At 40.2% G+C, this 25,000-nt stretch overlaps 1 protein-coding gene across 1 annotated transcript in view; it reads right to left on the bottom strand.

Annotated features, from left to right (window-relative positions):
* Window positions 1-25,000, bottom strand: part of LOC122806712 (flavin-containing monooxygenase FMO GS-OX-like 4) — a 159,806-nt gene that overhangs the window by 81,923 nt on the left and 52,883 nt on the right. Inside the window, exon 2 of the mRNA XM_044077353.1 lies at window positions 5,276-5,414. Coding sequence (XP_043933288.1) covers window positions 5,276-5,414 — 139 coding nt within the window. The remainder of the gene's footprint in view (window positions 1-5,275; window positions 5,415-25,000) is intronic.

Below are 25,000 nucleotides of genomic sequence, written 5' to 3'. Positions count from 1 at the left end.
GATCACTTAACATGAGTCATTTTTTGTAAATAATCAACATCATTAAATACCACTATGGGTCCACCTTTATCAGCTGGTCTGATAAGTTTTTATCATCCCTTAGATTATTCAAGACTGTTCTCAATCTGAGGGTTAAATTCCCATACTACTTCTTCCTGTTATTCTGATCTAGGGTGTGTAAATCATCCTCTACCATTTTCGTAAAGGCATCTAGTAGGAGATGTAATACTGGTACACAAGTACTGGGTTTTTTAAAAATCTTATTATGCAGTGTGTCCTTAGAGGAAATACCACAGTCCAGTTTAAGCTGGACATTCCGACTAAGCAACCTCACATCCACAACAGTGTCTGTGATTTGACTCCTAACTGAAGGTATAAAAGATAGACCCCTGTTGAGAATCTATTTCGTCCTCGGATAACACCCTGTCTGAAAGATTCCAAACTAATGTCTCGGGACTTTGTCCCACATCTTCTTCAGTGTTTGTCCTGTCAATTCTCCTCCTGAGGCTTTCCTTTTCTGCCTGCCCCAACTCATGGAACTGTTCCTCCCTCCTCTGTGTTGTATATACACATATACACACACACACACACACACATATACATATATATATATATATATATATATATATATATTCATCTTTTACATATATATGTATTGTTTTTGCATACTGAAAAGTTTCAATCAGGAATAGGAAGTGATGTCAGCCCTATTTCCTTATAAAATGTGACTTGATTTTATTCAGTGTTTGTTTCTTATGGTTTGACAAAGCCCTTACAGGGTGAAAGCGCTTACCAATAAAACAGCTTGGATTTTACTTGTCTTTGGCACGGATTTAGTCATTGTTTGAACTAGCATTTATTTCTGCTGCTTGAATAAGCCTCAGTAACTGTTGGATTTATGCTGATTTTTGTTGCCAACCTTGGTTTGCTCCTGTACTTCTTTATTGGATCAATTATTTATTTTATTAGTAACAGGAGCATTTGGACCATAATAACACTTTCTCTTATAGTCTATTCTTCAAAATACAACAATAAGCAATCACCATAGAGTCATGCTGTCCAGAAAAAACAATAACCAATCCCTCCCACAAAAATGTAGTTCACCCATGTTACAACACATCAAAAGCAAATCTTAGCGGCCCCTCTGCACAGAGTCAAAAGATGGACACCAGCCCAACAAATACATCTACAGGCAGTCTGGTACTACAAAAAATTATCAATACATACCAACATAGCTCTCAACTGTCTAGAGTTTTGCCTCATATTTTTGGTCTATTCCTCATAAGTGCCCTTAAGATTAGACTAGAGCTAGTAAGCTGAAACATGTTTTTTCCCCAATAGTGTTCTTTTTTTAAAGTGGTTTATATGAACCTGTATGTGAACTGCCACTCCTTAAGTATAAGCTCTTAGTGTTTTTGCATTTTGTACCTGTACCTTTACATTTTTGATCATGTGATTCTGAACTGATAAAACTGAACTGATAAAAGAAAAGTGGTGAATGAGCTACTGCAGGTTCCAATGATGTCTAGATTAGGAAAGCACTAAACCTGTGTACTTGATTTTTAAACATTTAAGTCCTTTTGGTAAAAGAAAAAAATCTTGCTGTTCAGTCCGTGGATAATGCACTGTGTTTCCTGCTAAATGCAACATCTAAAATGTTTTAAATGATACAGTGTATAAATAACTGACTTCTCCACATTTATGGCAGACACTGTTTCTCAACCTACCCTGATCACATATTTTTCTAAGCTATAAGCTAGCTGTACCAGCTCTGTTAATAATGACTTACACAGTCAAATGGCACAGCACTCTTCTGCAAACTGTTTATGCCACCTCTGGTGCTCTTCAAGGGTCAGTACTAAACCACTCTTATTCTTGGGATATTAACTTTTGTGTGTAAAGACAGACCACACTCTTTTATCCAATCTCTTGGATGTAACAAGAAAAAGAGGGTATGTTTCAGCATGGCCCCAAAGAGCTGCACTCTTAGCTCTCAGCCAACAGCAACAGCCTTTTCATGAATGTGGCTAAGAAGAAGATTAAAGCAACACAGCTAAAAGTGAAGTGCTGACATATACAGTCTCAATGTTGTACCTTCCTCAGACAGACTACAAGTAGTAATTTCTTGAAATGTCTGAAATTCCTTAAAGATTAAAGCATGAATGTCAGTCACGTCAGATACTTCCACCTCAAGATGAGACAAGGTTTGACACAGTAAGTTAAGACTTCACAATCACTAGCCCACTACATCAGGTGGTCAAGTTCACAATGGCCATAGATCCCACTGTTCTGCAGCTCTGTACCTAGTCTTCTCACATATGACCGTGACAAAAGTAGTCGTCCTTTGCAAATCACAGGCTACCCAAATCCATGATGGAGTAAGACAGACAAGTATTTTACTGTCCTCGGTGTTCTGCAATGGCTCAGCCTTCAAAATTACCTGCTAGGTCATCAGCTCAGCACTACACATTTAAGATTCATTACAGGCATCTTGGTGGGATGAGTCTTTCTCAAGAGACCTCTATGTTTCTGAGCTATATCTCCTTTAAGTTGCCATAAACTATGTTGCTCAAGGGATACAGTGTACACTGCAGTTATTACTTTGCCTCACAAACACTACTTCATCCTGCTGATGCTTCTCACTTTATCTCCACAAGGTGGACATGTACTAGTAGCCTCTACCTGAAAGTATATTTTGGCTTGAATGTAAACTCCTCTCCCCAATCAACACTAGTATGTAACCTTACACCTAGTCTTCATTTTGAGGCTGAGGAAATAACTAGAAGTTATTGAATGTTGCACTGGTAAAGATATGTAGAATTTCTTATGCTTTACCCACTGGCAGTACATCCCTACTATTAATCATTTTCTAACTGATGGGGCCCCTTAAGGTGCCACACTCTTCTTTCTCACCTCTACAACATATGTTCACTAAATAAGCTGTACCATAAGCAAATACTTTGGCTTTATTTCACGACTGCTGCATATATGGCTCTGCACATCTTGAATAATTTCTATTAAAGTACAAAGTCTCTGAATCAACTCCTGGGTTCTATTACTATATGTATGCACTGCACTGCAACAATTTTATCTCGTGTTTACTTTCTGCTGTGATACTATTTGGAAACTTTACTCTCCAGGTCTCCATCAAGACAGAGTCATAGCCCAGATAGAAATACATAGTCCATAAAATGCAATAAATAATTTTTTACTCCACCCATCTTCCTGGGAAAATGAAGCATTTTCCTTCTAGACTTTAGAGTTTTAGGCACAAACTTGAACGCCTCAAAGCCCCAGCACCATTAATGTATATTCCCTACTCCAAGTGCAGCTGCATAGTGCAAAGGATGAGTTCATAGCTCCACTCACCTGTTAAACATGTGTAAGGGCCCTAGGTTCAGGAACTCAAATAAGCCCTCAACATCACATTGCCTGGCAGCAGACCATCTTGTAGCTTTACACACACACAAACAAACATTTGCTCTTAGATGGGCAATGTGTAATGATGCCAAAATACAACTAGTCACCTCAAACTCTAATGATCGAACACTATACCCCTAACTGCTGCCACAGATCAAGATACACAGTACAAGCTCACAAGCTCCCCCAAACAATTTACTGATCCTCTGTCAACTGTCTAATAAAGACAGGCTCCCAAGCTAGGTGCTGTCTCTCTCTCCACAGAACTTCCTTGGATTCTTTACTCTTTTCATCAAACTGCCACTTCTGAATGCACATATGCTGAATTTCAGATGCAAATGCTACAATTACAGAACCAACCATCTGCATTTTGAGGTAGCATGAAGCTCCACTATGTTAATGAAGACATCTTAGAAGTGCGGATCACCCTCAATGAGATTTGTTCCAGCACAACACCGTTAAGCCTAAATAACCCAAATAAAGCAAATCAACCCATTCCCAAAACATGTAATGTGAACGTTTTATTCACCCAGTCACATATCCAGCAAGGCTCGGTCCTGAGACCCCTACTGTTCGGCATATACTTCTTAGAGGTACAGGCAAACACAGGAGGACTGTGGCTAACCAAGTTCGCCGATGACTGCAAACTGGGAGCCATAATTGACTCTCCGGCTGACACTGACATCCTCCAAAAGGGCCTTACTCAGAAAGACACCTGGTGTCAAAGTCATGGCCTCAAACTAAATGCCAAACAATGCATAGTCATCCCGTTTGGGAAAAACAAAACACCCATGAATTACCACATTAATACAAAAGAGGTAATAAGAGATCTGGGGACTCCGGTAGATAGTAATCTATCCTTTGACAATCATATTGCCAAAGTAGTTAGGAAATCCTCCTATGCGGCCCATCTAATTACTAAAGGGTTCGCATCTAGAAATAAAGAGGTTATAGTGCCCCTCTACTCGTCACTCATCAGACCCATCATAGAGTACAATGCCCCATTTGGGATGTACCTCACAAGACACTTCCAACAGCTGGAGAGACCACAAAAGTACCTCACCAAGAGGATTACTGGCCTCAAGCATATGTCCTACGCAGCCCGACAGAAAAAAAACTCCAGTTGTACTCAGTGGCATATCGCTTAATCAGAGGTAATCTCTGCCTGACTTACAAAGCCATGTCCAACTCAGAATTGATGGACATGCTCCACCTAAAGAAATCCAAATCACTGCGAGCCACACGCTCTACTGAGCTAAACCTCGCCACAACAATAAATAGAACATGCTGGAGGGATAGATTCCTATCACAGAGACTCCCCTTGCTTTGGAACAAAATTCCAAACTACAATAGGCAGAGCCCCTCATTAACACTCTTCAAGAGAAACCTTGACGAGTGGATGGGTAACAGAAAAATTCACCCCTGGGATCACTTTATTGCCTCTGCTTGACAGAGGATCAGTTAATTAATCAATGGGGAGGCGAAAGCCGACACACTCTGGCTAGGCTTATAAATGCCCTGGGGCAGATAGCCTAGTACCTACCTATGAACCTACCTATGAACCTATATATACTAGGAACACACCACACTGTAATTCACTGAGTAAACCTCCTCTTTAATCTAATCTCTAAGCATTTCATTAACTATGCAAACAGAGAACTACAGAGTGTTCTGGGATGCTATAACTCGCAATCCATACACAGGCTGCATGCACCACTCACCTTTATGTGGCACTGAAAGCGGCACAAGGCATTTTCAGTATCACATTTCCCACCTCAAATACCAAACTCCAAATATGTCTACACTGCAGGGAAGATTTTCAGGAAGATCATTTCTTTAAATAATTTCATAATACCTGAATATGCTTTCTAATCTTAAAGTGATCTGCGTAACTCTCGAGGTATTCCTTAACATCTGAATGGCCAACAAAAGAGGGAAGGTCAGACTTGAAAGCATAATCAGGAAAGGCCATAATCTCTTTCGGCAGATTCGTCCTAAAATAGACAAGAAGTAAAAAAAAAAAGCACCTTAGGCAATAAATAATTACCAATTAAAAACAATAATACAAAACATGCATTGTCTGTTTAAAGCACAACATTACAGCCTAATTGACAAAATCTGAATACTGGGTCCAAGATAACCTACTGTCTCCTAGTACTTCATTAAAGACACAACAGAATCCTAGCTAGAATGAACATTGGTTTAAATTACATTGTCTAAGCCAAAGGACCACCTAGGAGCACTGATTCTCTTATCATATGCCAAGTCCCTACCAGACTATCAAGATTATGTCTGAATGTATCTAAAGTTGTGGATAACCTAATATGGAAAAGAAGTTTATTCCAAAGTTCAGGTAGTCGTACGGTTATATATAATCGTCTCAACCTTACCCTTTATTTCTCAAAAACAACTACTTTAATACAGTTTATATATTTAACATTGCTTGTATTATCTCATCATAGAAAGACATGTATGGTAAAATAAATACACCTATCCTTATTATGACGTCTTTTATTTGTAGGTGTGGAGGGATAGATTCCTATCACAGAGACTCCCCATGCTTTGGAACAAAATTCCAAACTACATTAGGCAGAGCCCCTCACTAACACTCTTCAAGACCTCCAAGCTGGTTGCTCAGCATAATGCATCCGAGATTATCCAAGTTCAACTAACTCTGGGCAAAACCGCAATCCAGACTGTAGCTTGCTACAGACCCCCCACCATGCTCCAGGATTCCCACTCCTCTTTTCTTGATACACTGGAAAATATTAAAGTACAACCCAACACTCTAATAATGGGTGATTTCAACTACCCTGCCATTAACTGGGAAAACTACTCATGTACCAACTCTTTTGTTCAACATTTTCTGGAAATCATCAATTCCAACACTTTGGATCAACTTATCCACACCCCCACCAGAGGCAGCAATATCCTAGACCTGGTCATCACCAACATGGGTGACCGGTGTTCCACACCAGAGGTCAGCTCCTCGTTGGTCAGATCCGACCACAAGCTAATCACCCTAGACATCCACATCCCACTCCCACCCCCCATTAGGAAAACAACCATAAAAAATTTCTCCAAAGTCAACTTCACGTTTAAGACAGAAGTGGCAAACTTCATGACACCCATGCAGATGGACAATAGAGGTACGACTGCTGAATCCTACACAAATGCACTTTATAAGCACTTACACGAGTGCATGGATCGTCTAACAGAACCAAGATGCTATCCTCCAAAAAAAAGGAAGCCAATCTGGTGGTGGTCTGCCATAAACAAACTCTACAACAGAAGAAAGAAACTGTTGCAAAAAAGAGCAAAATCCCACGATTGGAGGAACTCCTTGATCAGCCTCAGTAAGAAGCTGAGATCCCTCATAAAATCCTCCAAAGCTAGTTATGAAAACAAAATTGCCACTGATTCTAAAGACAACCACAAAGCAGTCTATAGCTATGTTAAAAATCTCAATGGCAACACTCAGATCTGCTCTGAGTTACAGCACAATGGCACTAAATATACAGAACCAACTGATATTGCCAACATCCTGGCAGATAGGTTCAGTGGTAACTTTACCCCCTCTCACCCCCTAAAGGGCCCATCTTTATACTGGAAGAATGCAAAGTTCCTGTAATCACGACTGCACAGGTAAAAACTTCACTCTCCAAAGCCAAGAACACAGCATCCATGGGACCTGACAACATCCCAGGCTGCCTTCTACATGAACTACAGAATGAACTGGCACCCCACCTAAGCACCATGTTCAATCATAGCCTCACCTCAGGCTTTGTGCTCATTGAATGGCACACCACAACAGTTATCCCACTCCACAAAGGGGGGGCCACAACAGACCCCGGGAACTACCACCCCATTAGCCTGATGAGCCTCGTCTGCAAGGCCATGGAACGTATCATCATGGAACTCATAAGCAAAGACATTGGAGATCTCCAAACCCTGGACCCCACACAGTTTGGGTTTGTAAAAGGCAAATCATGTCTCCTAAACCTGAAAAGTCATGGATGAGGGTAAGGTGGTTCGCACAGCCTATCTAGATCTCGCCAAGGCGTTCGACACCATCCCCCACTCTGGAATTATAGATAAACTCACTAAACTAGGTATAAATCCCTATGTCACAAGATGGGTTGCCAACTGACTTACTGAAAGCACCCACACTGTGAAAGTAGCAGACTCCAAATCAGACTTCAGACCAGTGACAAGTGGAGTACCACAGGGTTCAGTCCTGGGTCCTCTTCTGTTTGGTATCTACTTCTCTGAAGTACAGGCTAACACAGAAGGTCTCTGGCTAACTTAATTCCCAGATGACTGCAAACTAGGAGCCATAATTGAAACTCCTAACGATGTGGACATCCTACAAAAGGGCCTCACTGAGACAGATGCCTGGTGTCAAAGACATGGTCTCAAGCTCAATGCCAAAAAGTGCATTGTCATCCCCTTTGGTAAAAATTCTGTATCCATGAACTACCACATAGGCGGTAGTCTACTTAACACCGAAAGTGGGATAAGAGACCTTGGGACACAGGTGGACAGTAGACTGTCCTTTGATAATCACATTGCCAAAGTGGTCAGAAAATCCTTCTATGTGGCACACCTCATCAAAAAAGGTTTCTCATCCAGAAAAAAAGAGGTCATTGTTCCCCTCTACTCATCACTCATTAGACCCATTATAGAGTACAACGCCCATTTTGGTATGTACCTCACAAGATATCAACAACAACTGGAAAGGCCGCAAAAATACCTCACAAAGAGGATTACTGGCCTCAAACAGAGGCCTTACGCAGACCGTCTCAAAAAACTCCAGCTTTACTCCGTCGCATATCGCCTACTCAGAGGCGATCTCTGCCTAACATACAAAGCTATGTCAAACCCAGAGCTGTTGGACATGCTCCCCTTAAAGAAATCCCAATCCCTCCGAGCTACATGCTCTAGGGACCTAAACCTTGTCACCACAATAAACAGAACATGCTGGAGGGATAGATTCCTGTCCCAGGGACTTCCCATACTCTGGAACAGACTACCTATCTATGTCAAACAGAGATCCTCATTAGCACTCTTCAAGAAAAATCTTGATGATTGGATGGGTAATAGGAAATGCACCCCGGGGATCACTTCTGTGGTTTTGCTTGACAGGGGCACAGGAAAATAATTTTCTTGGGTGGCGAAAGCCAGGGTACATTTTTGGCTAGGCTTGTATAGGCCCTAGGGCCAATAGCCCAGTACCTACATATGAACCTATGTAGTTATTTTCTTGGTAAACCTCTTTTGTACTAGCTCATGAGACTGCAACTAGCTGATGTTATAAATACAAAGGATATTACTGTATTCTAGCATTGGCCTTATACATTCTTTGTATAATGTGGTCAAACAAGTACTCTGTAGATAAATTTTAAATCATTAAACCCAGTAATTTCAAAGCTCAGCATTTCAAGTATCAACATGTATTTCAAAAGGCAAGTTTGCTGGCATTAATTTACCTAGATCAGGGGACTGCACCCTGCGGCTCTGGAGCCGCATGTGGCTCTTCCACCCCTCTGCAGTGGCTCCCAGTAACTTTGAAAAATAATGGCCACTCTGCCACACCACACACACACACAAGTGATCAAGCAATAGACTTTAAATATTGTTCTTATAAACTTGCTAGAATAACATGATTTCTGTTGCCATGCATTCCACACACACAGAACGATTGAGCAATCCCATGGCAGCAGCAGCATCTCCTGAAAGGTTTCCATACCTCTCAAGTGTCTTACCACATGAAATCTGGACAGAGCCACAAATAAAGGGGAACAAAAATAGGGATGGACTTTAAATATTGTTCTTAGAAACTTGCTAGAATGACATGGTTTCTGTTAACATGCATTTTACACACACACACACACACACACACACACACACACACACACACACACAACTGTGCAGATTTTCGCAGAATGTCCTGACTTTTGCCTCATATTTTTGGTCTGGTTCTCAAAAAAAATTGTGTTTTTTCTGGCAAATCATTGAGGGCTGAAGTCAGAAAAAATGGACAGACATCTGAGTTTCAGACTTCATACCCTTCAGAAAATTCATGCTAATGCAAAATCTGTTATTCTGTCAACTTTATAAGTTTGTAAGAGCACTATTTAAAAAGTGTCCCTATTTTAGGGCCTTTGTGCCCCACTATTTATGGCTTTCACCAGATTTCTTGTTCTAAGAGGACGTGAGATATGACACACACAGACAGCGATCAAGCAATCCCAACAAAGAAACAAAAATGGGGACGGATTTTAAATATTGCTCTTATAAACTTACTTCTTTTATATTTAGTATAATATATATGTATAAAACTTCATACGCTGTGTTATCTTAATTTTAGGGTCAGATAGGTTTTGTGGCTCCCGATTAATTTTATTTGGTGGAACAGGGGCCAAAACGGCTCTTTTGATAGTGAAGGTTGCAGACTCCTGACCTAGATCCTTAAAAAAGTTTGACTTCTCTTAACATTACTAATGAAAACAGAACTGATCCTGTGATGGCTAGTTTACCAAAATACACAACACAACATTTCTTAACAATGAATTTGAAACCAACAGACTTTGTCCAGGTAGCTATCTCCTCTAGGTAATTGTTAATAATTGAAATGTAAGTTTTACTTTAGGTTAAAAAATGGCATTACAGTTTAAGTTTAATGCTACTGGCTGCCAAAAAAGCAATTAATAGTAAATGGAAATCAAAATCTAAACAAACTATAATTGAAGTACTGAATATTTTTAAAAAGATAAATGGGATATTTACACAAAGGAGGGGGAAGATTACACAGAAATGAATTGGATGTGTGGGAACAATACACACAGAATCCTGTTCAGGGGAAGAGTGAGACTTAACCGAACCGAAGGCAGAAACTGAGCAATTTATGTAATGTCAGAATGAATTACAGTTGTTATAAAGAAAGAAACCATGTATGTAACAAAAAAAGCATGAAAAACATTATGGTTGTTTTTCTTTTCTATAAATGTGCATGTACCCTCACCTTAAGCAATAAGAAAAAAACTCTGAAGTCCAAACATACTGACTTTTGTAAACAGCTCTTATTTTGTGAAATAAATGTACATTTTTATTGATATTTGTTTACTGGGAAAGTTCAAATGGATAATTTTATAATTTTATCTGTTTGGAGCCCCAGGGAGGCACACTCTACAAATAAAAGAACATAAAATACACATACACAGGTGAATACTGACATCATATAACAATATACTGCAAATACATACAGTAATACAAGTATTAATACAAATATGAAATGTAGAACAACACATACATACTATCATTAAAAGAAAATAAATATAACAGCATGTAGCACTGAAATGTGTTGACATGTTAGAATTGCGAGAGTTTATTACTCGCCCAAAGCAAATGTTAGTGTGGAACATTTCAAAGGTGGATAATTAGGATGAGAGGAAGGGAGGGAAAGTGAGAAATAATCGTTAGAGGTAATAAATGGAGTAGATTGGGGAGAGTAAACGCAATATTAAGAGTAAGGGAAATATGAGTAAGAAAAATAAAAACAAGGAAAAAGAGAGACAGGTTGCATATAGGTATTAGAGGAGAACATGAAATTATTTGTCAGGACAGCAGCATGTGCAAAGCCAGGAGGCTGAGAGGAATTCTTTTACCTGCAGCTTACATACAGGAATGTTATCTACTGCCTGACTTTGGTTACACAGTGAGGGCACAAGGCTTTGACCGCAGTTTTTGTAAGGCTTACAGATGCCAAGCAGATTTGTTCAGAAGATCGAAGTTGACGATTTGAGAGGTAGTGGAAGAGAACTGTAGTTGCAATATAATTCAGTGCACCAATGAGTTGAAGTGATTAATTTGTTAAAATTCTGATAACCAATTTAACGATAATCAAATCTGCGATACTGAAAGATATGCCTTCGAAATCCAGTACTTACAAACTCAATGGAAGTATAGTCAGACGTTGCCATAGGATGAGTAACAGCAACATTATAACGGTGTTTTTCATGTTGGTTGAAATAATTTCAGGTATATGGTCCAAACACTACTATTGACCACTTGAGACAGTCCTAGATAAGAAGTGCTACTGTCTATTAACATTAGTCCTGCTGATGTCAGGATAATTAAGCTCACCCATCAGTAATATATTACTGTCATTCAGAATACCACCCAAGTCATTCCCTCCAATGGAGCACTGGAAGTTTGTACTCAAACTTTCAATGGCTGCATTGTAACCTGATTTTATCAAAAAGCTCATATCCTTGTATTTCAAACAAATTTTTGTATCTCTAGGCTTATACCAGTCATTAAATAAATAAAAACAGTAAACTGTTTGGTATAACCCAATCTTCTCAATGTTAGCATTCCTTATATTCTAGGTTTTAATCTGGATTTTGTAAATCATAACGAACACAGTATTAATCTTGTGATATGTTATAAACTTACAATACCTCAGCAACTACTAAAGATACACACATACTGTCTGCAGCACTTTCTCCATCCAGTTTTTTACTTTTATACGATGGTAAGCATTTCTGTGTCACTTGGTTATTGGCATAGTTGGAGAAATATGAAAATTATGATAATATAAAATGAATAGTACATGACCACCACCAACCTGTTTAGCTGCACAAGACAGAAGCCAAGCATCAGTGTCACTGTGTTGCCCACCTTGTAAGCTTTAAGACGATACAGCTTACATATGGGTAGAGTTTTGGAATATTAATGTAAATATGAAGATGCAATATTTGCCATCTAGATAAGTTAGTAGGATGTCACTACAGAAACACAAGGGGGTAATCACTAGGCTTTAATGAGCTGACAGACAGATAATTCCAATGCATGACATAATCACTTCCAGGGCAGTGGCAACAAGGAACTATCCTGAAGTAACTACTGAAAAAGTCAAATAAGTCAACCACCACACTCTTCAGTAATTCATGAGTTTTAGCCAAGGACAAAACTCCAGGTACAAAGCAACAGGATATCAAGAACACAATGACTTAACATGGGTACAAAGACAACTGGCTCTCAGGATAAAAAAAATGAATACCACCTACACAGAAGAACAAGCAAGGGCTACAGTGTGATGAGTAGAACTGCTCCTGACATGTATTCCTCCTATGTAGAAACTGGGAGCTAAGTTTCACACCAATGGAAGCATGTCACCGGCATCCTTGTATTCCCATATATGAAGGAGTTAGGTCTCAGTGCTTAAGGTGATATGTCATAGGCATGCCTTTTTCTGTCACATAATCAGGAGCCAATAGCCAGATCTCAGTGGTGGTAGTGGTGTCACCTTGTAGACTCATCTGCTTCCATCATGTACTCCTTGTGTGCAGGAGCTGGAAGCGGACGGCATGTACTTCTCTAGAAGCAGGAGCAAGAAGTCAAGTACCAGCACTGACGGCTCAATCTCACAGGCACACTTCCTCTTGTCACAGGGTCTCGTGGAATAAGACGATGGGAGTTATCTACAGTATTTACATTATACACTGACGGTGCTTTCGAAGACCAAAAATACTTCTTTATGGAGCCTGACAATATAACTGCTTGTTTCGTAAATAGTGCTAAGCATGCCCTGGCAGAGATGCTCCTCAGACTGTTTAACCTACGTTTAGCTGCATGTTTTGTCCCTGAAGTCTGGTACACAGCAGTAGTGATGTGACTCTACAAGAGAGGCCCCACCACAGACCACAGATATTATAGACTCATCAGCTTGACAGGTCTAATCTGCAAAGCCATGAACACACTACAACTGGCCTTATAAACTAGCATATCAAAAATCTCATTCGACTTAACCAATAACAGTTTAGCTCTGTGAAGGGAAGATCCTGCCTAATCAATTTAGTTTGTTGATGGTAATTTTGCAGTTCACACGGTCATCTTATCCTGGTCAAAGTACCTGATACCATACCCCATGCTGGAACTGTAAGTATGCTTAACACTTTAAAAATAACTCCTGGTACGACAGACAACAAACTGCCTAAAAGACAGAACCCAAACAGTGCAAGTGGTTGGTACCTCATCAGAGAGGACTTATTGCTAGGACCATTCTTTTTTGGCATTTACTTGTCTAATCTCCAGACTGGAAACAAGACCTCTAGCTAAGTTTTCAGACTACTACAAATTGGTATCTATTGTCAAGTCTCCCTCTAATACCCTATTCCTTCAGCAAAAAACTTACACATGTAAACAACTAGCATACTGAAAATGGGATCAAGTAAATGCAAAAAAGCACAATATTGTCATATCTGACAGTCAACCCCTCAATGCAGCACACAGCACAGACAATATCCCTCCCTGATCATCGGTTTATATTTCCCCCCTTTTGATCATCATGTGACAATAGTACTCAGAAAATACTGCTACTAATTAACAAGGGAACATCATCAAAGTCTTAAGAAGCTATTGTCCCCTTGTACTCGATAATGATTAGGCCAATTATTGAGTACAAAGCTCTCTTGGTGATGTACCAAGCTAGACATATCAGACAACTAGAAATAACCCAGAGGTTCCCAACTCAGAATATCACAGGTTTAAAGTCCTTGAATTACTGAGAGTGAGTGAGAGAGACTGGAAACTATGTCCCTTTACTCAGTATCGTACAGACTTGAAGGGAGATCTATACCTTGCATGCCATTAGAGAACCAGTTGTCCTGGTTCTCTTGTATCTACACAAGACTAACAGATCTATAAATACTAGAAATAGAGCTAGGGACCTAAATCTTAACCAAAAGGTGAATAAAACACTATGGACAGGCAGATTCATCGCACAGTGCTTCCCTCACCTCTGGAACAGACTGCCCCTGCAAATTAAAACAGTCAGATACACTACTGCCCTTCAGAATGGACATAGACAATTGGATGGGAACCCAGAAATTCTCCCTGGGCTTGACTCGCCTAACCCTCCAAGAGAAAAGGACAAGGTCTGAGGGTGGGTACTTTCAAGTTGTAAATGATGATGAGACTCATTTTCCTTGAAATTCCTAAGAATTTTACCAGATCATTGTTAGATAAGCATCAGTAGCTAAAACACATTACTGTGGTCATTTACTTTACATTCCTCACACTCTAACAGCCAACAGGGAGACAAACATTGTGAAAAAAGCCAAATTACATTATAAAACTTTTAATCAGTCATATATATTTCTATCCAAGGACAGCATGTGTGTATAACAGCAACAAGTTGAAACCGATAACATTACTTGATCAAACACAATGCAAACAGTCAAAAGATGGTAGGTCCTAGTGTGACAGCTAGGAAAGCAAAGGGACATTAGTTGATTACTACTAAACAATAAACTAATATGGATTTTGGGGGGGTCCATGAGTAAGCCATCAAAATATCTTACATAAATGTAAAAAGACTACAACAGCCCTTATGAGAGAATGTGGATAAATTCCTAATATTCTGGCCAAATTTCCACTAGTCAGTATGACTAGCACTCAAGTCTCTCATGAAAAATCCCATACCTAAAGGGATTAACTCTGTCAACAAAACAAATAGATTAATTACTGTGGCTATTATTTCCTTCACTCTCATCACAATCAAGCATCAAAGCTGCTTATAGAAAGAGTCATTTTTGGTAGGGAGGGGGCATGCCTTGTGTAAAAGTAAAGGCAATTAACATGATCACTGATACAGTTTGCAGTTATGAACACATTACTGTGGCCATTACTTTGACTTTTTTCACAGACATAACAGATGTACAAAACAATGTCTGTCTTTTTTTGGTGTTTGACTTTTTTGAGTGAGAGAAGGGAGAAATCATACAGGAACAATCAATGATATGATCACTGTTGGGGAGAAATCAAACAAGCAATGACACGATCCCTGTTTAAATGATCACTGATATGGCTCAAATCGGGCAGAAAGCAGCCAAGCTGATGTTTTCATCACAATCCGACATCACTGGTATACAGAGAAAGAAGCAAAGTGGGAGGACAGATAGGCTGTGTGTGAAGGCAAATGACAACCACTCAATGACTGCTAAAAGATTGTTATGGCTTAGTATGGGGGCAGTGCATCTACCAAAGAGCAACAAGCTGAAATAAAACTGCAGCCATTATGTCTTTCATTTTCTTCACAATCTAACATTAGAACTATAAAGAAATTGACCACTTTTTTGGGTGGGGGGGCTACAGCTGTGTCAAAACAGACTTCATATACATGAGTTGTCATGGTGACAAAAGTTTCACTAGACAAAGCACCATTTCTGGGACTACAAACCTGGCATGGCAAACCTCCGTGTGCTGAGGAATATGATTTGCTGATTGTCTAATTCAGCATTTTGCTTCACTGAAATCCTTAAGGGTAGAACAGCAGTCTTGGGAATATTTTGTAGCAGGATGGGGTTGTTCCCTGAAAGCTTTGTAAAAGGTGTGTGTGGGGGGGGGGTTAACATACAGCCTTTTATACGTAGATACCAAAGGAAGGATTTCACATGCACTTAATTATTCTAACCTGGGCATACTCTGTTTTCACTAGGGATATGCATATGACTTTTGTCCGGCTTTGGGTACGAACTACATATCTAGAACACTTGACTAAACAAACCTTTAATTTCAGTGTATTTAGAGTTATAGCCTGCTCATTACTCACTCGCTGCCCTTAGCTCTAAAAACCTTCTACTTTTAAACACTGAAACACAAACGCTTGCTACAACTTCTGGCATTCAAGACATGCTGAAGCAAGTACATCATTCCTAACAGCAAAAGAAAAGAAGTATCCAAATTCATTTTCATACGGGCATTCAGAAATGTTGGTACGGAAATGGATGCTGGTACTGCAACACTGATAGACCACTGCATGCCAATCGCACCCTCTGGGGCTGTCCCCTTTGTCCCATCCCAGCTACACTTCTGACTAGATTTATGACACCCCTCCACAACATTTAGCGCTGTTTTTAGTCAATTACATTACATGAATGTAAAACTATATCTGTATTCTGTTAATTGTATTCTCTTTGCCTTTGCACTGCACCACTGCATGGAAACTTCCTTTTTGTATCCATCAAGTCTGGGCCTAAAATTGGTCATTATCAGTGCCCTAACCAGCTTTCAAAAATACAAAAAGTACATCTTTACACCAAGAATCCCCAATCTAATACATTCTACATTACAGGGTCACCAAACATTTAGAAAATATTCCAGCAAATCTCTGTGAATAGATTTACAGATATGGTACAATATTGTTTGTTACCCCCTTTTCCTCATTCAGTTCACAACAGATGCTTAACTCACAAACTCAATCACTAGTGTACTCATGAAATAAGAACAAAAAAAAAAAAAAAAACACTTCTCTCAACAAAAAATGATACCTGCTGTTACTTGTTCCTACTAGGTACTTTCCCCTAAATGCTAACATAGGATCATAGTAGGTTATTAGCCCCGAGGCCCTTATAAGCCTAGCCAAGAATTTAGCCCATGTTTACACAAGTCAGTACCCAAAGCCCCTATCCAGCAGGACTCAAGTGGAATCCCAGGGGTGTATTTTCTGTTTCCCATCCAGTTATCCAGGTTCAGCTTAAAAACGGATAATGAGGTACTCTGCTTGATGTGGAGAGGGAGTCTATTCCACAGATGGGGGAGTCTCTGGGACACAAATCTGTCCCACCAATAAGTCCTACTGATATCACAGACCAGGTTGAGGTCGCACATATGCATTGCTCGAGTGGAGCTTGACTTGCAAATATGCAGCAGTCCCATCAAGGTAGAGTCTGAGATTGCTTTATATGCCAAACAGAGGTCATCCCTGAGGAGTGTGCATGAAACTGAGTAGAGAGATGGGGCTTTTAGCCTATCTGTGTAAGGTAGATGTTTGAGGCCCCGGATTCTCCTGGTGAGGAACCTCTGTAGTCTTCCAGCTGCTTTATGTGCTTTCCGAGGTACATGCCGAAGGGGGCATTGTAGTCAATAATTGGCCTTACAAGGGAAGAACACAGGGATGTTATGACCTCTTTATCCCTGGATGAGATAACCTTACTTATGAGGTGGGCTATGTAGACAGCTTTCCGTACAATAGAAGCAACATAGTGGTCAAAACTCAGGTTGCTACCAACCTGGGTGTCCATATCCCTCACTACTGACTGTGTACCTAGGACATTGTTATCAATGTGATAATACAAGGGGACGTCACTCTCCCCAAAGGGGATGATGATGCATTTTATTTGGCATTCAGCTTGAGGCCATGTTTCCTGCACCAGTCATTTGTTTGGATGAGACCCTCTTGGAGGATGTCCACATCACTTGGGGAATTTATGACTGCGCCCAGCTTGCAGTCATCTGCAAACTTAGTCAGCCATAGTCTACTGGATTTTGGCCTGCACGTCAGAGAAGTATATCCCGAACAACAGAGGCCCCAAGACCGATCCCTGTGGTACGCCGCTCATTACGGGTCTACTGCTTGAGGTGGCTTCCCCTATTTTGATTAGGTGGGTTCTATCAGTGAGCCAGTTTGCTACCCATCTGAAAGCATACAGATTGATGCCTAGTTGAGAGAATTTATCTACTATGCCAGAGTGGGGAATAGTGTTGAAGGCATTTGGCCAGGTCAAGGTAGGCGCAGTGTGCACCTTCTTCCCCTCGTCCATGGCTTTGGTGACTGTCTCAAAGAAGTCAACCAGATTTAACAGACATGACCTCCCCTTGACAAAGCCAAACTGTGTGGGTTCATGTGTTTGGAGGCTGTCAATGTCCCTCTGTTAATGAGGTCCATGCTAATAAGTTCCAGGGCCTTGCAGATCAGGCCAGTTTTGCTGATGAGTCTATAATTTCCCAGATCGGTGGATGCTCCACCTTTGTATAAAGGGATGGCAGTGGCTGTCCTCCATTCGGATGGGACAACGCCGATACTCAGGCTTTGGCTGAATAGGGTGCCTAATGGTGTTGCAAGTTCATGCCCAAGTTCATATAGGATGCAGCCTGGAATGTTATCAGCTCCCATGGAGGCTGTAATTTTTGCCTTTGAGAAGGCAATGATGACCTGTTTCCTAGAGATAAGGGGTGGGGATGTCCTGATTTACTAATGGGGGAGCAGAGAGGAGAAATTTTCACCAAATCGGTCAGCCAGTAGCTTGGCTATATGTATAGCCTTTGTGTATGTGGTATCCTTGACCACCAGTTCTGAACAGATCTGGGTGCTTCCTTTGAGATTTCGGACATATGTGAAGAAGGCCTTATGATAGTCTCTGGTAGATGTGGCCAAGTTGGACTCGAAGTTGGCTTTACAGGATTTCACTGGTGCTCTTATTTGCTTGTTCAAGCTAAGGAAAGATTGCTTCTAATTGGGCACCTGCTCCTTCTTGGTCCTGAACAGCAATTTCTTCCTTTTGTTATATAGTTGATTTATTGCAGATGTCCACCAGACAGGTTTACTCTTCCTTGTGGAGGATGATTTTTGTCCTGTCAGGTAATCCTGATTCAATGTATCTATATAAATGCTTGTACAGTACTTTGGTGTAGATTTGGACATTGGTGCCAGTTCCTACAGTGGGGGAAGGGGCTGTGATGCTGTTTATACCATCCTTCAGGAGGTTCTAATTAGCTTTGGAGAAGTTTTTTGGTTGACCCTAGTGGGGGGGGGGGGGTCAGGGGAGATGGTGACTTCGAAAGTGACTACTTTATGTTCGGATCTTACCAGGCAGGATGATAACACAGGGGTGCTGCAGTGGTTACTCATGTTGGTTAACACCAAGTCCAAGACATTATCACCTTTTGTGGAGGTATCGACTAGCTGTTCCAAGGCATTTGCATTGATAAAATCAAGGAATCTCTGGGCATTTGTGTTCTGGCATGAGTAGTTTTACCAATCTATGGTTGGGTAATTAAAGTCCCCCAGGATCAGGGTAAAGGGTTAAATCTTGATATATTTGAAGAGGTCCACATAGGTGCAGTGGGCATCTTGAGTCAAATTTGGGGGCCTGGAGCTAGCTATAATTTGAATAGGCGTCTTGTCAATGGTTAAATGCACCTGGAGTGTCTCCTTTGCATCATACTTTTTGACCAGCCTGGGAGGTGTATGTGTCTTTAATATATATTGAAACTCTACCTTCTTTGGCTTTGCTGCCCAAAGTTTGGGGTCTGAATGTATGATAGGATGAGTAACCAGGTAAGGCTGGGGTGCTCTTCACAGCTTTGAACCAGGTTTCTGTGACAGCATAAATGTCAACATCTTCCAGGATTAAAAATGCTTGCAATGAGTGCAGTTTCATGTTTAGACTCCTAGCATTTAGCAGCATGAGCTTTAATTTGCGTTTTGTTGAATTTTTTATGTTGGTAGTAGACCTCATGACTTTTCCTAAAAAGGTATTATGGGGGAGGCAAGGGCCTTTGCCAGAAGCCTAAACCCAAAGTGAGACAGATGCAGGCCATCTGTAGCAAAGCACTGTGATCTGTCAATCATATTTTCCCAGGCTGTCAGGTACTGGATCCCCCTGGAATGACACCAGAAACTAAGCCAATTGTTAAAGTCAATTATTTTCTGTTTGTATTGAGGCATCATTCTGGGTGACAGCAGAATGCTACTTAAGGCTAGGAACATACCTGCCTGGGACACATACTCAGTGAGCTCAATCATGTTTCTCTTCATATAGTCCAGGGAAGAACATCTCAAGTCATTCACACCAGCATGGACTATGACAGAGTCATAACAGTAGCTGTTGTTGACAGACTTCAGTGAGTGTGTGATATGGCATATTCTAGCACCTAACAAACAACTAACCGTGACTTTCTCCTTATCCAGCCTAGTGAGAGGCACATCCGTGTGTCTCACAATGGAGTCTCCTATGACTAATATGTTGGGTTTATGGTTAAGCCTTAGTGGTTGTGAGACACTAGTGTATGGACTATGCATGGTATGTGGTGGGGAAGGTTGTGGAGGTCTCATGTGTTTTTGCCTCTGAGGTCTCCTTTGTTTGGGTTTGTCTTTGTTGTGAACTTCCACATATGTGCATGTGTGTTGTGTAGTTGTGGAAGGTGTTTGAGATGCAGTGATTGTGTTGACAACCTTCTCAGTGCCAGATGTACTAGCTTGTGAGGGAGAGAGCACATACTCTAGCTTCTTTATGTAACTGCATTTCTCACAAGTTGTGTTCCTAGGTGGTAGTAGTAGTAGATGGTTGTCTGTGTACATGATGCAGTTGCTACACTGCCTCAGGATGCCCATATCAACCAGGCTGGCAGGAGAAACCATAGGAAACTGTCCATCCACATTTTTGGAATCTGAGGGAGAGAGGCCAGGGAGAGCTAAGGGATAGGCCTAAAGCCCAAGTGCTTAAACCAAAACTAAGAGGCTTAGAATAACACTTAAAATTTAAACAGGCTAAAAACACCAGTAATAAATTCAGCAGAGAAGATTCAATTGAACACTTCAGAGAACAAGTAGCAGAAAAAACAAGATGAAGTAATAAGAGTAGGGAGAAGAAAGACAAATACTGTAAAAACAGCCGAATAATTTTTTTTTTAGTAAAGTGGAAAGGGAGAAAGGGGGAACAAAAGAAAATTCAAGGTTAAGAAACTAAGGGGGTTGGCCTTCTCAAATGTTCTCTCTGTTTTAGGTAGAATGAGCTAAAGACACAACACTGGCAGGAGTGTCCCAGATCAAATTTACCGTAAGGACGGGCAACTGCAAAGCCACCAAGTATAAGTACAAGAGACCAATGGGGAGAGAGGTTGAGAAACAATGCGACAGCTACTAGCTACACTATTTTAGGCAGAAAACACTACAGAAATATTTATCACAGCAGAAAAACAGCAGTGAGCCACTAAATGAAAGTTTTAAACAGATAAAGGAGCAAGGAGACTCTAGAGAATGTTTTAAACTGCAAACAAATCAGTTATATGATACACTCTTCGGCAGAAAATCAGAACAAACAAACAGATGCTTAACAAATGGAGAAAAATTCCAGTTAATACCTTTCCCACAAATAAACTAGCTAAAAAAGCTTTGTAAACAGTGCGACAGTAACAAAAGTGATCTAACAGGCCCTGTAAGGCAGACAATTTTAGTACAACAGTGCAGATTAGTTTATAGCAATAAAATACAGTAAAAAATATGCTGCAGACAATACAAAAGTGCTATAAATGGCTAGAATAAGCAATAACTAGTAAAAATAAGCAAAGACAGGATACTTACTGTTATATATCACAGATCAGAGTTGTGGTCAGTGCCCCTCCTCCGCTCAGCTCAGTGTGAATAGACAGGCAATGCATTCACAAAATATGTAACATTCTTGCATGGATAATGCATGTCTTAACCAGGGATTGTATATTATGGTCAAAGCACGTATTATCAAAGAAAGGCAGCCATAGGTAAACTTGCATTACCTACACTTGAACATTGGATACTGCTATTACACAAGAAGATTATCATAAAAGAAGAGTCTTATATTTTTAACAAAATATCACAACACTGGATACTGCTATTATGCAAGAATATTATCATAAAAAAGGTACTTATACTTTTAAGGAAATATCACCGTATTACAGAATTTCATTTTTTTCTTGTGTATTTCAGGATCTGTAGATAATCTGCTGACATACTGCACATGAGCACCTAATGTGTGTGTAGACAGGCTTTGCAGTACATGAAGTTGTGGACTGGCTACAACTTCTTAAGACTTAGAACAGCACAAGTGTCCAGCTGTGTACATTTGGATTACAATCTTTGTACATGCCTAACAAAGTTTATGAGTATTTTTAGGGACATTTTATATACCATTTTGCTTTGGGAAAGGATGTGACTGTGGTGTATCTTGGGGTGGAATTTTCACTTAAAATAACTGCTCAAGTTTTATTTTTCCACTTAATGACACAGAGAAATTCATGGCTGTAGCTTTTTTGGAACTATGGTCAAGGCTATTCGGACTATTCAGTTTTGTTTTATAGTCAAACATCTTTATGTAGATAATGCTCAAGTTACAATACATGCATACATATAAATAACTAATCATCGTCCATGTGTATGAACATAAAACCAGCTTTTTTTTTTTTTTATTATAATGTGCAATACAGGGCTGATCATGACTCTTGCCTTGAAAATTTTTTAAGTACATCTTTAGGCAGTAAATAGATCTTATGATTTTATTTAAGAGTAAGGGCAAAATTCAGGTTATCGAGGCCTTTTGATAAACAGCAACATTTCCAAAACAGATGAAACTACAAATATTAAAAAGTGCATCTTTCACTCTTCTGAGTAACAAATCTAAAAACATATCAAAACAAATTTGTTGTCTTTAATGTTCTTGTCACTTCGGCTAAGAGAATATGTAATTTTGTATAAAACTGATTTTTTATTATATTTGTATCTTGCAGGATAAAGATAGTGTTTTTTTTTTTTCATTAAAATTCAAACAGCCTTTCTTCTGCCTTTACTGGCAAGGGAACAATCCAGGGCATTTTATACTAACAATGGCATTAACATAACCTAAAAATTTAATTAGAAAATGCCAAACCATTCTGGAGATGCATGCAATGATGCCAATAACTCATCACAGCATACAAGTAACTATGCTGATCAGTCAAGAACTTTTTACCAGTACATGACAGATAGGACTGTGATACTTGCCAGATATGCAACATGCTAAGTGAACCTCACACCAAGTGAATCATGGGCTTTGCCCATCCCACAAGTCACAAAAGATGAATCAAAATACTTCAACATAATCAAAGGGATATTCCAGTGGCCTATAGGTAGCACTTCATCACTACATATCCCAGTTACCCCCTTCACCTGTATGTTCTGGCAAAAGGGGGATCACATCATGTTCCCACAGCACTTCATTCACAAAAAAAAAATAACTACCATGCAAACATTCCATATTAGCAAATGGTGCTCGGTGCCACAGATTGCACCTCTATTCTTGTATAAGGTGTATTGGGAGCAGTACACAAAACAGTAGGAACTGAACTTTGTCAATAGCCACATAGCTTACAATGAAGATGGCACAATCACAGATGTGTACTAGCAGCACTTTGTACACATCATTGGTGGGATGTAATTAGCAGGTGTGACAATCACTAGCACAGGCTAATGTGGGTGTACCACACCAGAACAAACTTTGATGGCCATTCTGTTAGGATCATGTGGCAAGCTAAGACTCCTGTGCAGACCATTTATGACAGTTTTCCAGTTGTAAGTCTGCTGTTAGGTAGCCACAGCTGGGTCAGAATACTTGAATAAAGATAAGGAAAACCAGATTAATTACAAATTGGACACAATGTAGAAACAAAGCTGAACAGTTAGCACACAGTAAAGCAGTAAGTTCAAAAATTATCTTATGCAGTTTGACGCAGCAGTACTAAAACAGCTCAACAACAAATATGCTGCATGGACTGGCAATGGAAAACACAATATATGTAGCAGGTACAAGTGGTGCATAGCCAGTCTGCAATGAAGCTAGCAGTTCATCGCAACATATAACTAACCATGCTGACCAGTCAAGAACGTTTTGACCAGTACACATCTGATGCACCTTGTACATCCTTGTTGCAAATAATGCTCATGCAAATCACCTTGATGCGTGTACAGTCAATACAGCATATAGTACTGGGTGCCCAGGCATGTAGCACAGTCTATTCACTGGCTACTGTGCCCACATCTTTGTCAGGTTCAACTCCATGACTGGCAGCAATGGGTGTCTGTTTAAAGACAAAGGCCAACACTGAATGTCAGGGATGCCCCCTGGAGACCAGCAGCAATTGTGGCACAGGTACACTTACACTAGCACTGCAGCAATTATTTGGGAGGGGCTGCACCTGCTGATCACATGACTGAGATGAAACAAAATTACAGCATCCTAGGAGCCCAAGATCAAATACCCTGCACCGTATGTCACATCAGCCAAGCTCTGTCTGGCATCTGACTGCTGGTGATGGAAGACAACAGGCCTCTGGATAAAAAGATAGTGATTTCTAGCCTGATGATGGAAACAGGGATGGTGGTTGATGTGATGGTGCAGACCAGAATCACCAGTGCACAGAGATCTCATGTAAAAGCATCACTACAAACTTGCTGATGCTTCACAGCAGCAGATGGTCCAACATGCAAGAATGAGCTGTGCAATATTTAAGTACTGTTGTCTTTATATATCTAGCAATCAGCCTATTGTCCAGCACCTGTGGTAGCCTAGTCTCTGCTTTGCTTCTAAACTACTACCGGCACATGCCTTGGGAATACAACACATCAACTGCTCCTCTCTCATTTTTCACCTTTAGTATGTTATGTGGTCACGTGCCTTTTAATACTCTTAACAAGTGTAAACCAGAGTGACATGGCCTTACTAGATCCATGACATTATCTATGTACATGTACAAACTACTTATCTTGCAGACTTGGGCAAGTATGTTGGGGGGGGTGGTTCTATATGGCACTGGGTTACCCACACTCCTTGCCTAATGTGGTACATTACATGACTGGCATTCTGTGGTGTTGCTTCATTTACTATCCTGCATATCAAGTATACAAGTCTAACAGTTTTTTTCTGATTTTCAGCCAGTAATTACTTACTTGCTCTCTAATGACATACAGCTGCTTTTGTAGTACTCTAGGAGCTTAAGCTGTTCTTGA

This window comes from Protopterus annectens, chromosome 7.part0 (genome assembly GCF_019279795.1).
Source record: "Protopterus annectens isolate FY-2018-M chromosome 7.part0, PAN1.0, whole genome shotgun sequence".
Classification (NCBI taxonomy): domain Eukaryota; kingdom Metazoa; phylum Chordata; order Ceratodontiformes; family Protopteridae; genus Protopterus; species Protopterus annectens.
Note: the sequence above shows the minus strand (reverse complement) of the source record. Positions and strands in the feature narration are given on the sequence as shown.